This window comes from Camellia sinensis, chromosome 15 (assembly GCF_055761805.1).
Source record: "Camellia sinensis isolate YWXY chromosome 15, ASM5576180v1, whole genome shotgun sequence".
NCBI classification, from domain to species: Eukaryota; Viridiplantae; Streptophyta; class Magnoliopsida; order Ericales; family Theaceae; genus Camellia; species Camellia sinensis.
The window spans coordinates 20,419,592-20,434,505 of record NC_138975.1 but is presented as its reverse complement, the minus strand read 5'-3'; the positions used below and the strand labels follow the sequence as shown (position 1 = coordinate 20,434,505).

Here is a 14,914-nt window from a genome sequence, read left to right as displayed (position 1 = left end):
GGTCGGATTGGATATGTATCCTGTGTTTGTTTTTTCATGGGATTAGATGTCTGGATAGGACTATTTTCAGTGAATCCAACGTTTGGTTGGACGGACTGGATAGGATAAATGAACAAAAGACTATTTTACCCTTTTTCAATTGTTTACTATGTAATAGCAATATTAAACATATCTTTAATATTTTAATTATTTTTAGTAAACATTAAACATACTAATGGTTAAATTTTGTTTAAAGATATTTAAACATACTAATATTGATAAAAAAATTTGACTGGTATAGATTATTTTTATTTAAACAAATAAAAATTTATTGTTGAAATTAAACATACTAATGGTTAAATGTTTAAATTTTTATTTAAACAATTAACATTGAAATTATTTTGATGTACAGATTATGTTTAAAAAATTAACAATTAACAATTAAATAAATGTTAATGTATAGATTATGTTTAAAAAATTAACAAATGTTGATGTAATTAACAATTAACAAATGTAGATGTAATCAAATGTTGACGTATTAAAACATAATTTAATAGATGTTAAATAAATATACATGTTGATGTACAGATGTTGAAATAATTTAAAAAACATGTTGATGTACAAATGTTTAAATGTTTAAATAAAACATAATTTAAATAAATGAAATTATTTATTGTTGAAATTAAACATTTAATTGTTTAAATAAAACACCTATTAAAACATCTATTAAATTTAAACAATGAAATTAAATAAAACATAAACAAAATTTAAAATAAAACATCAATAAAATATCTATAAAAAATTATTTTAAAAAATTAAATAAATAAAAAATTAATAAAAAGTTAAATAAAATTATTTTATTTTTAAATTGAGACATTTAAATTTTATTGAATTTTATTAAATATAATACATAATTAAATAGTAGAGGGTCAAAATGGTCATTTTCGCATATAATCCAAACAGTGATTAGTCCCCCACTTTCTGTCCCCCCCCAGGACAGGATAGTCCCCCATATGGGGGACATGGAGTCCGGCCGGACATGGAGTCCGCCGGACTAAAAAAAAATCAAACGACGGATAAGGTGCACTATTTGGATTACAATCCAAATAGTGGATAGTCCCCCCTCCTAATCCCCCCAATCAAACACACCCTAACTTTTTTATCAAATTTTAAATTTGATGTCAACTTTGATGAACCGTTGAAGATGGTCTTAGTAATAAAATTATAGTATCAATATTATTCAATTCATTTAATTTAGTTAGGATGCATGCTGTGAGAAAATAATAAAATTTTAAATATTACGAATTCACTTATTTAATTTTTTTACCTTTCATCAATTAGGTTCTCATTTAATTTGAAATTTTATTTTCATTTGAATAAAATAATTACTTTTCTATTTTGATCTATTCAGGAGACACAAAAACTGATGTGTTTGGTTTGAGTTTTCTGAATTAAGATTTTTGAAAATTGAGTATTTTATTTTTCGTATTTTTTTATTTTTAGTTAATATTTTAAAATTTTGAAGGATTTTTTTTTACTTTTTTATATGCATCTTAGTTAGATGTGTCTAAAAAATAAAATATTTGTGAAAAAATATTTAAAAAATTAATAAATACACAAAAATATGAAAAATGTGCTGCATATTCATTTTTTTTTTTTTTTTGTATTTTTGGTTTAGTGAATTTTTAAAATATTTTTTTCACAAAAATTATACTTTTAAAATGTATTTATGTTAAGTATGTCTAAAAATTAAAAAAATTGATTAAAATATTTAAAAAATTCAATAAAAACAAAAAAAAAACGAAAAGCTAGAAAATAGAAAATAGAATTTTCTAAAAAGTGTTTTTAGAAAACTCAAACCAAATATTATTTTCCTTTCAAAATTAAAATTTTGCCAAGGAAATAATATACATTTAAAAATTTTCTTCAAGGATTGGTTTTAAAATAGAGAACATAAAATCATCGTGTATAAATGTTTGGTATACAATTATATTTGTATAGTATTATTCTTAACCGATTGTTTTTTTGTGTTGACGTTATGTTCAGTGCATCTTATATAGGTGAACATGTTTATAGTCTAAAGACAATCCGGGTGTTTGAAAAATTGGTAAAAAGTTAATTTTTGCCTTTTTACTAAGCTTTTTAGCTTTTTGAAAAGTGATTTGGAGTCCTCAAAAAAAAAAGTAATTTGAAAAATTAGTAAAAAGTTAATTTTTTGCTTTTTAATTTAATATTTATTTATGATGTCAAATCAAATTAAAATAATCAAAATACCTTTACCCAACATAAAAAATTTATTTTTTTATTTTTTTTCATAAACCCTAATTTGTAATTTTACACCTGCGTTTTTAGCACTTGCCAAACCAATTTTTTAGCATTTTTGGCACTTGCGTTTTTAGACAAAATGTTCCCAAAATGGCACTCAATTATCAGAGATTTTGATCATGTACTTATTTTTTATACAGAGAGAAACAGTGAAATTTGAATACAATGCTGTCTTTTCAATTCTCAAAATAGACCAACTACAAAACTGGTTCATTCCAAGCTTTATTTGTGGATACTGTATAACTATTCACATCTCTTCTACAAAATCAAGTTAGATCTTGTTTCTCAATGATCCTTGAATGTTTCATGAATCGGATAATCTAGATTCAATTTCAATCTCAATCAACTTAGATAATCTAGATTCAAGTTCAATCTACATGTCTTTGATCCTATTGCCTAACGATCGATGTACAACCCACTCGGATCACAAACCAGAAAGGCCATTTTGTTCTTTGCAGAGAACACAGTACCCTAGTTTGCTGAACTTGCTTCCATAAGCAGAGATAATTAACCATTCGGATAATTATGAGATAAAAACAATTCGGACAACACCTAAAACATAGATTCATAAAAGATGAGCGACCCAGTGTAGGATGCGCAGCAAGTCAGTACTTGGATAGCCAAATTACGTCAACAACAGCTGAGGCAGCGAGCAAGAACCAGCTGATGAAAGTGAAGGCTATGGAAACAGCAACACGATCGCAGAAGCTATGCAAGGGCTTACAGAAATTTGGTAGAGCCGAATGTCTGATTCCCGTGCGGTTCAAGTTGGTGACACCTGATGCAGCTGATCCAGCACTCATCATTGCATATGCAAACGCCTGCAACAATATCCGATAAAATCAAGCCCTTGTGCAAAGACACCGGAGACATAGGAAAAAAGAATCTCAAGTCGTTCAGTCTTACAAATGCAGCCCCCATTGGTGGCATGCAGAGAAGAAAAGACCCGAAATTTTGGTTTGGCTATTGTTCAACAAATTATTGCTTATGCAATTTACTGCTACTCATACACCAAACACCAAATACCAAATACTTAAAAGGGAATGCTATGAATATCGAGAGGGCATTTTTGGAATTTCCTTCATTGGTCGCTCTGCTTGTTTGGAAGTATATAAAATGCCATACTTCGGAAATTATTTTATGTCAAAAAATTTACATGAAAAATTATTTTTTCTATTTATAGTGTTTTGTTAAAATTTTGAAATATTTCTCTGGAAAATAACTTCTTTTTTTTTTTTTTTGAACAAGTAAAAATAACATTTGGTTAACACATGTTATCGAACAGTTGCCAGACAAGTGCGAGTTGAAGCATACACATAGATTCCAACTGAAAGTGGATGGCCACAGAGGGAAACCGGAAAACTGAAGGAAGATCACCAATCAATTCAAACAAACCAACTCCATATTTTTTTATAAGAAAGAAACAAGTCCCAACAAACATTGATATAGAAATTCATGAAGCCATGGGAAAGTAGTTTCCATCCTTGGGAAGTTGTCACAAACATCAAAAGTGGTTGCTGGTGTTGCTAAAATAGTGATCTTATCAGAGATGCTGCTGTTGGTGTTCAAGTCTAGCTGATATATGGTCATTCCGTACTGTTCCCTTCCCTCATATGCTTTTAGAATATTTTACAGGAAAGATCTTCAGTGATGTTTCATCTGGATTGGACGATTTTTAGAGAAAATAGAGTCTCTCCTCCTAAATCACCCATTTAGATGGCTTAATAGGAGATAAATGGAGAAAAGAGTTCTCCCTTAAAACCCAATCTTTGAATCTCAATTGAAAATTTTGGAGAGAGAATATGGAGTTATTAGTTCCCAGTTTTTATTATTATTTTTTTTTATTATGAGAATTGGTTTTGTTTTTGCCTTTCTTACTCACTAGGGCTGAGCAAGGAATCCGTGAAATCCGTAATCCGATCCAGTCCAGTCCAATCCGATAAGTTTGGATTGGTTTTTTGAATCCGTGGTTCGGTTCCGGATTGAATAATTAAAAATCCGTAGTTCACGGATTGGTTCCGGATTGAATCCCACGGTTCCGGATTGGAACCGATCCGGACCGTATACAAATAGTCTATATTTTTATTATACATTCCCCCATAGTATCTTTTCTTATTCTATGTAAAATCTAAACTCAAACCTAAAATCGTATAATATCTTCTTTTATTACTTTTGTTTGTTAGTTTTAAGTTTTAATTTGCAATGGTCTAAATACTTATGGTGAAACCAGTTTTCTTATGGTTGTTTAAATTCTAGAACAGTATGTCGTTATTATAGAAAAACATGTTGCTATTATGGAACTAATATAGCGCTATGTTTATATTTTTATGAAATTCAAGTGTTATATATATATTTTTGTTATTTAATTATGTGAATCCGTGGTCCTAAACCGATCCAATCCGTATTTAAATGGATTGGTTCGGATTGGTTCCATGATTTAAACGGATTGGATTGGTTCCAATTTTTTAGGAACCGTAAATAACGGATTGGTCCTGGTTTTATCCCAATCCGGTCCAATCCGGACCATGCTCACCCCTATTACTCACATTATAAAGTTTTCTTATATTTTCTCTTCTATTTTTTTAATCTTTGCTAAGCGAAAGGAGAGAATAACCAGCTCTCCTTTTTTTTCTTTTTCTTTTTTCATTTCTCTCCTGAATTATCCAAACAAAGAGAGACATCACTGTCTTTTATTGTATTTTCTCTTCTATCCTTTTGTGTCTTCTCTCCTGTTTTGCCAGAGAAAGTGCATCCAAACAATGAAAACTGAAAGTTATTTTTCCGAAAATATTTAACATCCAAACATAACTTTGAAGCCACAAATAAATTTGGATGAGCTAAGTAGGTTAATACATCCCAATTATCACATATAACGTACTTATATATTTAAAGAAAACACTATAAAGCTTAGGGGTAACTGCCACACCTAATTTCATAGATAAATGTCCTTTCTTTGGTATAGTTCCCTATGAATGTAAAAAATAAAGTGTTGCAGGAGAAATCCTCTACCAAATCATTCACTAGGAACTGTATTGTCCTATAAATGTCCTTTTTTGATATATTCTCTTCCTTTTTTCCTTTCCCTCCTCAAATCCTTAATCTAAACACAACCTACATGTAGAGGGTATCTTCTGACACTCTTCCACATACCTCTATTTACAGCTCCATCATAAAAAAGTAAGATAGATAAAAAAAACGGAAGTGTCAGGTCATTAGATGATACTGGCATACCACAATCAAGTTCTGTTCCTAGTCTCTTTTTCTAAAACCAGTATGCAGTGTGAAATCTTTGTATGTATTCCTTGTCGCTTGTAAGGAATATGCAATTCACAAAAAGAGTAATGACAGGACTGGGAGTGGGGACATAGAATAAAGGTGAACTAAAGGCAATCAAAGATATGAATTAAAGGCAATCTAGATTACCCATCTTTGCAAGGACTAATTACTCTAAAGATCTTAACTTTTGAACAAGGAGAAACCACTTTACCTGATCCCCAGCAAAAATAATCCACGCATGATTCCGAGAAGGAATCACTGGAGAATTCCTCAGCAGCCTCAAGACGCTGATGAGCAATTGAAGCAAGGAGTGAGCTGCAACAGCTGCCGAAACTCCAACCAGATACCTGTTTTCGGGCACGAATTTGACAGATTTCAACTCCTTTGTCATTCAAAAAACATTTCTAAACTATGTAATGTCTTCCAACAGCATCAAATATAAAATGTAAACGTAACAACTGTTTGAAGATTATCACGCCTATTCAATGAACTTCACCTAAGCAACATAAAAAATGACCCACATTCTCAAATCATGAGTAAATATTCAGTACAACTGTTATATCACTTGGGGGTTTCACTAATCAATAAGAAGTATGATTAGATTATATTAGCAAGAAAAAGAATTATCCATTGAATTTCGTTTACAATGTATTTTTAACAGTGACACAATTGCACTCAATATTTGTTCCGAAGTCCCTCAGCAATAGTTTGTATATCCGAGTATCACAAGATAAGCTTAATTCACTCACGGGTGTGAGTTTCTATACGTTGAATTTCGATGAAGTTGGAAATCCCAAGGAGTTCAATTTTGTTCAATCTATCAAAGTACGTATTTTGTTCACTCTTTCAAAGAATGTGAATAAAACACTTTTTTGACATTCAAAAACAAAAGGGTACACAAGTTAGATGGGATCAATACTCTTCTGGATTCACCATTTCAAATTAGGGTGGTTAAACAAACTTGAGTTCGACTCGTGTTTAGCTCATTAACGAGCTTGAGAGTGATATGTAAACAAATCAAAATTGAACAAAATTTTAAATGGTTAGTTTTCAAGATCTGCTAGTATCAGTATGTAAATCAACAAATTAAATTTGAACATAATTTTAAATTCATTTAATTACTAAATCAATCTTTAACAATATATTACTCCGTTCAACTCAATTTGTTTTCAACCAATCAAATATTGTGATTGGTTGGTAAACTTTTAAAAGTGTGTGAACAACTTTATTTTTTGCATTTTCCAAACTTTTGAAAATCATCAACCCCAAGGGTAATATCATCAATTTAAAACTCAACAATCCACCATAACACGGCAAATTAAGAATTACAAGATTCCACGTTTGCCGGTCCATTTTGATCAGAACCGCGTATTTTAGGTCTGTTTGGCTACGGAGAAATTACGAGAGAAAAAACAATGTCCCAAAACATTTTTCAGCAACTAAACGGAGTGAATCAAAAACTAATTCAATCGAGTTAGATTTCTCTGTTTGGTTTTAAAAATAGTTTTTAAAAAAATGACTACAATATTTTATTTTTTTAAAAAAAAAAACTGTTGAAAACTCAAAACCAATAATAAGATTTGAGAGAAATGGAATGGCATTTCAGTAGTTTGGAGGAGGTTAATGAGATCTTACTCGAATGAGTCGGAAAAGGACCACTTGGAGTAAACAGGGAGGCTGAATCCGAAGATGGAGACGGTGGCAGATTCTTCGGCAGTGGCCATGAGAGAGAGAGCGGTCACGGAGGCCAAAAGGCAAGCCACCCTCAGAACTGCATGAGTCACGTCAAGTTTCCGCCGAATGCTCCGGTCAGTACGAGCCGCCGAGACCAGTGGGCCGCTCATTGGCCCACTCTCCACCACCTTCGTCTCCGCTAGTTGTATCCCTATCTCCGCCGCCGGCGTCTTTAGTCCGTTCATCATTGTTTCTCTCTCTCTGGTCCGTTCTACATACAGAAGTGGTTTGGCTTTTTGGCTTTTTTGACTATTTTAGCCTGGGCTAAAAAGCTTGGTTTGGGAAAGGCTTTTTTGTTTTTTTTGACTTTTTTGACTTTTTTTGTGAGAGAAGAGTGTAATGATTATGGGTTGGATGTGATGTTTTGTTTTTTGTGGCTAAAATAACCTATTTTATCTTTTGTGGCTAAAATAGCCCAAAAAAAACCCCAAAATTTTCTTCCCAAACGTAGGCACAGAGTGCTTGCTCGAGTCGAGACAGAGAAAGCAGTGGAAGTCGGGTTTTATTTTAGGGTTGTTTTTAAAAATAATTTAAAAGAAAAATATTTGGTAAATTGAATTTGTGTGCCCTAAATAATTTAAATGTATTAAAATGATATCGTTTTGAGTCGTTCGAGTCATGAAAATTCGAGTTACTAGGCATTGGGAGATTAAAAATTGGTTTTTTTAGTTTTATTTTTGGCCTTTCCCTTTTGAAAAAATGTTTTAAAAAGTAAAGGGATAATCAGTTTGTCTGGTTTTGATTTCAGAAAATTTTACGTTTTATTTTTTGGAATTTTTTTGTTTTTAATGAATTTTTTTAAATATTTTAAATAATTTTTAAAAAATTTTAGATACATCTAACATAAATACATTTAAAAAGTATAATATTTATCAAAAAATCTATAAAAAAATTCACTACATATCAAAAATATTTTTAAAAAAATTAATAATTTTTTTATATTTTTGTGTATTTATCAATTTTTTAAAATATTTTTTCATAAATATTTTATTATTTAAATACATCTAATTAAGGTGTATATAAAAAAGTAAAAAAAAAAATTTGCATTTTTTAAAATATTCACTAAAAATAAAAAAAAATACAAACAATAAAAAAACTTAATTTTCAAAAAACTGAATTCAGAAAATTAAAAACAAACACACTGAATATTATATAATAAAAAAAATTAAAAGTTAAAAGTTAAAAGTTAAAAAAAAAATTCTTTTAATCTCTTACCAAAAAGGCCTTGTAAGAGCATCAACATCAACATTAGCCTATGTGGAGAGCAAAAGTTGTGAATATGTGATCCATCAGTTTCGCTATAGCCTTCATTCATTTTGTTAACGCTATAGTACCTCCCCTAATGAAACGAGAAACTGTTCATAGGCTTTCAATTTTTTATGTATTACCAGATGTCTGCTCGGAAGTCCGGCTAATCAACGGTAAATTTTATTTTATTTTATTAAATACATTTCCTCCTATTTTACCATTACAAGGAACATAGAAATTGTTTTCCTGACAGCTCATCAATTTAATAACAAAAAAATAGCAAATATTTTAATAGATTTGAGTTATAATAAAGAGTTTGATACAGTCAGATGACTAGCTAAAATAGAAATATGATTTTTTAAGTTATAATTTGACTAAAAATTTGAAGAGACTAGTGTGGATGCTAAAGGGTTTGGCTTCTTTAAAAATCTAACTTGAGAGAGTATTCATAAGAGCATCAGTATCAGTCTCTTCAAAATTTTAGTCAAATTATAACTTAAAAAGTCATTTTTCTATTTTAGCTAGTCATCCACTGCATCAAACTCTCTATTTTTAAAATATTTGTTTTTTTTTTTTATAATTAAATTAACGAGCTATCAACTAAACACTTCTTATGTTTTACAAAAGGTAAAACTAGAGGAAATGTACAAAAAAAAAAAAAAAAAAAAAATTGCCATTGACCGGTTGACCGGCCGGACTTCCGAACGGATGTCCAGATACACCCAAATCACATGTTTTAGCGATGAACAGTTGCTCGCTTCGTCAAAGGAATTACTGTAGCAAATTTAACAAAAAGTTAATTTAGAAAAAAATTGTTAAGACTGATGGAGGAAAAATTTGATGATTTATTAGTTATATTTTAATTTTTTGTTATTTTGAAGATACTGATGCTAATGCTCTGAGCCTTTTCACAATTAGATTAAAAGTTAATTATTTAATTTTTCGTTTCATATTATTTCTTTTGTGTGTTTTTAAAAAAAATAAAAATAAAAATAACTTTTAATTTACTTTTAAAAGTAGGTTTTATTGTAAGTCAATTTTGATAATCTGAATCATCATGACTCCAATCAAATCGTTTTATGATTCGTTAAGAATAATAAATATATAAATAATCAAGATGATTGAATTTTATTAATTATATATTTTAATTATATTTGTCTTAAAAAAATAATCGACAAATATAATTCAAGAAATCTAAATAAAATAATGTATTGTTTTAACACATGCCAAATAAGACTATAATTACTAAAATCAAATTATCTTAATTATATATATATATATATATATATATATATATTTATTATTGTTAATAAATCATAAAATATGAATAGTTTAGATAATCGGGATTTGACTAACAATATGCCTAGGGTTTGTTTGATATGTGGATTGACTTTTTGACTTTTTGACTATTTTAACTTGAGGCTAAAAAGTCTCGTTTGGAATAGATTTTTTGACTTTTTTGAATTTTGTGAGAGAAAAAATGAAATGATTATAGGTTGGATATGATAGTTTGTCTTATAAAAATAAAAAGTCTATTTTGTCTTTTTATGACTAAAATAGCCAAAAAAAAAAAAAAAAACCTGGCATATCAAACGAAAACCTAGTAAGGGGTTGTTTGGGAAGGGCTAAATTAGTATACTTTTTGATTTTTTACAAAAAAAACGTAAAATATGAGTTGAATTTTAATTGAAGTGGTAGAGATATAATGCGATTTAAATAATATAGTGTGCTAAAACATGTCAAACATCCACTAAATTCAAATAGTCTCTATCAAATTGATGCCTCTTTTGGAAAGTTAGATAAAAGTAAAAAATCTAACTTATTTTGGGTCACAATATTTCTCATATTTTTTATACATTTAAAAAATAAAATAAAAAAAATCAACTTTTAATTATATTCTCGGAATTACCCTTGTTAACTTACAAAAGTCAAAAATTCAAAAAGTCAAAAAAATCCATACTATTTGGGAGAAGCTTGCGAAGGAAGCTTAGAGGACAAAATTATTATTTTACTTTTTGAATTCAATTACCAAAAATCAAAAAGTCAACAAGAGTAGAATGATCATTTTGATTTTATTATAATATTTTATTACACATCTTTTCATAAAAAGTAAAAAAGTTATCCCAAATATATATATATATATATATATATATATATATTTTTTCTACTTTTTTAACTAAAAAATTAAGAAGTGCATTCATATAGCACATCCCAAACAATCCAGGACGGTTTGTTTAGAATGATCTAAATAAATATATTTTTTGATTTTTTATAAAAAAAAATATACAAAAAAATAAACAGATAATATGACCCTAAAAAATAAAAAATATATATTTTAGTACACTCTAAACAAGCAAAAGCGTAGGAAAGCGGGTCGGAAAAATGCGTGGGTTACCGGGCCGTCCTATGCAGGAGACACGTGGCGAAGCAACAGGTGGGTCAGGTACAACGCCCTTGACTACAGTTGATTGTCCGTGACTCCAAACAACACGTGGGTCAGGTACACTGCAAATTTTTTCTGTATTTTTATAAAGGGCAATGATAGAGACCACTAAAACTGATATTTTAAAGCAATCATTAATGATGTGGCATCCATTTATAAAAAAAAAAAAAAAATCAAACAGACACAACAACACTGTACCCAATGCCACATTATTAGTGGTGGCACTAATTAGTGCTCCCACTCATTTTCCTTTTATAAAGGTTCATTTCGAATAGAAATTTGAATATGGAAAAGATTAGTAGCTCGAGAATTTTTGACTCGAGTGGTCAGAACATTTTTTCTCTCCTCTCTTCCTTTCCTTTCCTCTCCACTCCTCTCTATCTCTATTCAAACACTCTCTGCACTCTCACCTCTCATCTCTTTCTCTAATTTGGGTTTGATTTTTTAATTCATTCTCTGAAACTTTTTTTTTTTTCTTGCTGGGTTTGATGAATCTCTTCTTTTTCTTCTTCAACTTCATGAATCAAACCCACTTTGTCTGTTCCCAAAAAAAAAAAAACCCATTTGCAGAACTCTATGAACCAAAAAAAAAAAAACAACGCTGTGAACTCGAGTCAGAACATGAGATGTCATGTCTTCTTCACTACGAAAATCAAGGGATTCTCAGACAAAACTAAACTTGCAATGCATACATATACATATACATATACATATACATACTGTGTGAGTGATTTTCTGACCACACTGCCCGCCTAGTAATCAGCTGGAAAAGCACTGGCAGAATAAATGGCCTCTAGCTAACCTGTAACAGAAAGAGAAGTCTCCGGCGGTGGTTCAACCACCCGGGGGCACTACGACGATCAAGTCAGTATATCTCTCAAAGATAATCAAGTGTTAAACTCACAAGCTTAAGCATAAAAAACATACCTTAGACCCATGGGGGTGCCTCTCTTTTATAGCCAACATAAACCTAGTCCCAATAGAAGCTTGACTTCTATGGACTCCCATTCAGTGCTTACTTTGGATTTCACAAGAGATAAAGATAAACTCCCTAAGAGCTTTATCCTTATCTTAGCAAAGTTTCCTTTTTACTCTAGGACTCCTGCCCCTTATCCATTTATCTCGGATTCCGATATCTTCGGAGAAAACCTCGGCCATGCCGAGATAACCTCGGCATCACAACCAGGACATGTGGCACCTCGGCTAACACGTCGGCGTCACCTTGCCACGTGTTGGTATTCAGAAAATACATCCCCACAACCATGGTTTTAAAAACCGGACCGGACCGGCCGGTTCAACCGGTTGAACCGCCGACCGGTCCAGGTACACCCACAGAACCGGTCATAGTGGAAAACTGGCCTATTTTGGGAGAACCGAGAAAATCGGCGGGCGGACCGGCGAACCGGTCGACCCAGTTTCGGTTCACCGGGTTGATAAAAACGAACTTTTTTTTTTTTCTTTCTTTCTTATTATATATATATAATAAAAATTTAATTGGAAACTCTCTTTTAAGGGTCTCCTCTTGTGAGGAATCCTATTGAGAGCTTGAAATTATTGTGAAAGCCTCTATCTATTTATAAGAAAAAAATTCTTCCAAAAAACTCAAGAAATCTATTGGAGGGAAACTTAAAATTTTGATATCCCTCCAAAATTTTTGCTCTTCTTTCAATCAAATTATTTGAATTAAAATCATATGGAGGGAATATTGAATATTGAATATTTGATTTCTTCTTCCAAAATTAAAATTAATAATATTTTTAAATATATTTTTATATATTTTTAATAAAAAAAATATTAAGAGAAATATTTAAGATTATTAAAAATTTTAATTTATAATTTTATTAATTATATTTTTATTTAAATATAATTTTAATATATTTATGACGTCACGATTCGATTCCGGTTCAACCCGACGGTTGAACGGGTGACCCGTCCACCCAATCATTTTTCCGGTTCACTCACCGGTCCGATTTTTAAAACATTGCCCACAACTGCCCCCTAGGTTCTATTACCTTGGCATTCTGAGGTGATGGAACCTATATCTGTATTTTCTTCCAGTAAATCGGCTTAAAATTTGACAGCCGAGATCATTCATTTCAGGCCGACCTGCTTTCCCTAAAAAATCAAGATTTTTAAGGACCTTCTTACGCACATGAGCTGTCATGCACTTCAACCCAACCGTTTTAGCCACTCGTTTCCCTCTTACTAGTCCGTACACGTGACGCGCCTGTTAGCTGCCTCTTTCTTCTTGTGCGCCGTCTGACGCCCTCGTTCTTCTAGGCGTATTGATTGCTTTTGCCGCCGTTTCTGTTTAATCAAAAACTTTTTCCCTTTTTTCCGTCTCTTCACTTTTTCATTCGAATCTCCTGCTATCTCTCTTTAGCTTTCGAAACCCTCCATCGCTCAAGCTTCCAAAGCTCTGCAACCTTTTCCGTTCACCCCTTCCGGCGAGATTTCCACCGGTCTTCTGCTCCTTCAACCATCGTAGGACATCGGCAAATCCCTTTCCGGCTTTCCTTTTTCTGGTAAGCTACTGTTCTTTTCGTTTTCAATTCCCTGATGTTTCTTCTTTTTTTGTTGTCGCCATTACTGTACTGTTTCAAGCTTTTTTAATTCATAAATCGTACATCTGAATACATTTATTCATGATTCTGCCTTTGCCCACATTTTGAACACACGCACTGTTTCACCACTTCTTTGCACTTTTGCCACTGTTCTTGGCCATATACTCTTGTATTCTTCATGTTCTTGATAGCCTATCTCAGTTCTTGTTTTTGAAACTTCATTTTTGTTTTCTGTTTTTTGCATCTTTTCTAGATTCTTGCTTTCAATCCGTGTTTCCATAGATTTAGGTCTGGGATTTGTCTGTAGAACCCATAACTTAGGAAAAAATTGAAACCTGCACCTACCTTATTGTTTGCCGATGTCCCAATAACCTTTCAAAAACATCTTCTGAGGTCCACCTTCTAAGATTAAGACGATATCATGGGTATGTGGAAACATAGGGTAAACACCCCCTCCAAACTAGAATACTTTAAACAGGAGTTTGAGATCCCAGCCGACGTCCATTTGAGGTTGGCTAGAGATGATGACTCCATCATGCCCACTGCCGACTCCAGGCTTTTCCCCGTAGTCGCCTTTATCGAGTGTGGACTTCGGCTTCCACTAAACATTCTGTTTCGTGAGGTTCTCTATTACTATAAGTTGAACCCTATGCAACTGGCCATCAATTCTTACCGTGTGATCAATGGTATTATAGCCCTAGCTAAACAGGAAAACGCTAGGATCACCCTTGCCGACATCCAATATTGCTATACCATGTGTGGCCTTAACTTGAAAGAAAAAGGCTACATTTATTACCTTAAGCCAAGGTCCACAGTATTCAAAATTGTAGCCGACCTCCCAGACTCCAACAAGGGAGCTGGTGACGATTATTTCATTACCACGGGGAACTGGGAGTTCGCCCCAAATGAAGACCTCCACCTCTTCCCTCTCCCACGATCAGTCTTTATAGAGGGTAATGGTAAGAGCCTTGCATTCATACTTGTTTCACTTTTAAAGTCTTGTATACTTTATCTGTTTCCTAATGTCTGCTTTGTCTTTACTTTTGCAGTTCTTCCTCAGCCGCCAAAAAACTTTCGCCAATCCTTTGTTCCCAGTAAGGATTTGAAGAAATTACTAGACCTGCCAGTTCAGAAGCGAAAGGCACCCCTGCTTCTCAACTTTATCCCAACATACAAATCAGCTCTCCTCGACGTCCCCACGAAAAAGAAGAAGAAGAGCTTATCTCCTCCCTCTGCTACAACTCTTCCAGTTGCATCAACATCGCGAACAAACCAAGGATCAACCTCTGATCCAGTAGAACAACCGTCGATCTCGGCTCCATACCCCATTCTACCATCCCAAAGA

At 32.0% G+C, this 14,914-nt stretch overlaps 1 protein-coding gene across 1 annotated transcript; it reads right to left on the bottom strand.

Moving 5' to 3' along the window:
* Window positions 1-2,614: 2,614 nt before the first annotated feature.
* Window positions 2,615-7,586, bottom strand: LOC114296999 (CASP-like protein 3A1). The gene is made up of 3 exons (XM_028241331.2): window positions 7,216-7,586; window positions 5,792-5,927; window positions 2,615-3,125 (listed from the first exon to the last, which is right to left on the bottom strand). The coding sequence occupies exons 1-3, from the start codon at window positions 7,500-7,502 to the stop codon at window positions 2,910-2,912; spliced, it is 639 nt and encodes a 212-aa protein (XP_028097132.2). The 5' UTR covers window positions 7,503-7,586; the 3' UTR covers window positions 2,615-2,909.
* Between the last annotated feature and the right edge of the window lie 7,328 nt (window positions 7,587-14,914).

Excerpts from the sequence above, each read along its gene's own strand:
- LOC114296999 (XM_028241331.2), bottom strand. The coding sequence starts at position 7,502 with ATGATGAACGGACTAAAGACGCCGGCGGCGGAGATAGGGATACAACTA. Across the intron at positions 5,928-7,215 it reads TCCTTTTCCGACTCATTCGA|GTATCTGGTTGGAGTTTCGG; the intron begins GTAAGATCTCAT and ends GCCCGAAAACAG. Across the intron at positions 3,126-5,791 it reads TTATTTTTGCTGGGGATCAG|GCGTTTGCATATGCAATGAT; the intron begins GTAAAGTGGTTT and ends ATATTGTTGCAG.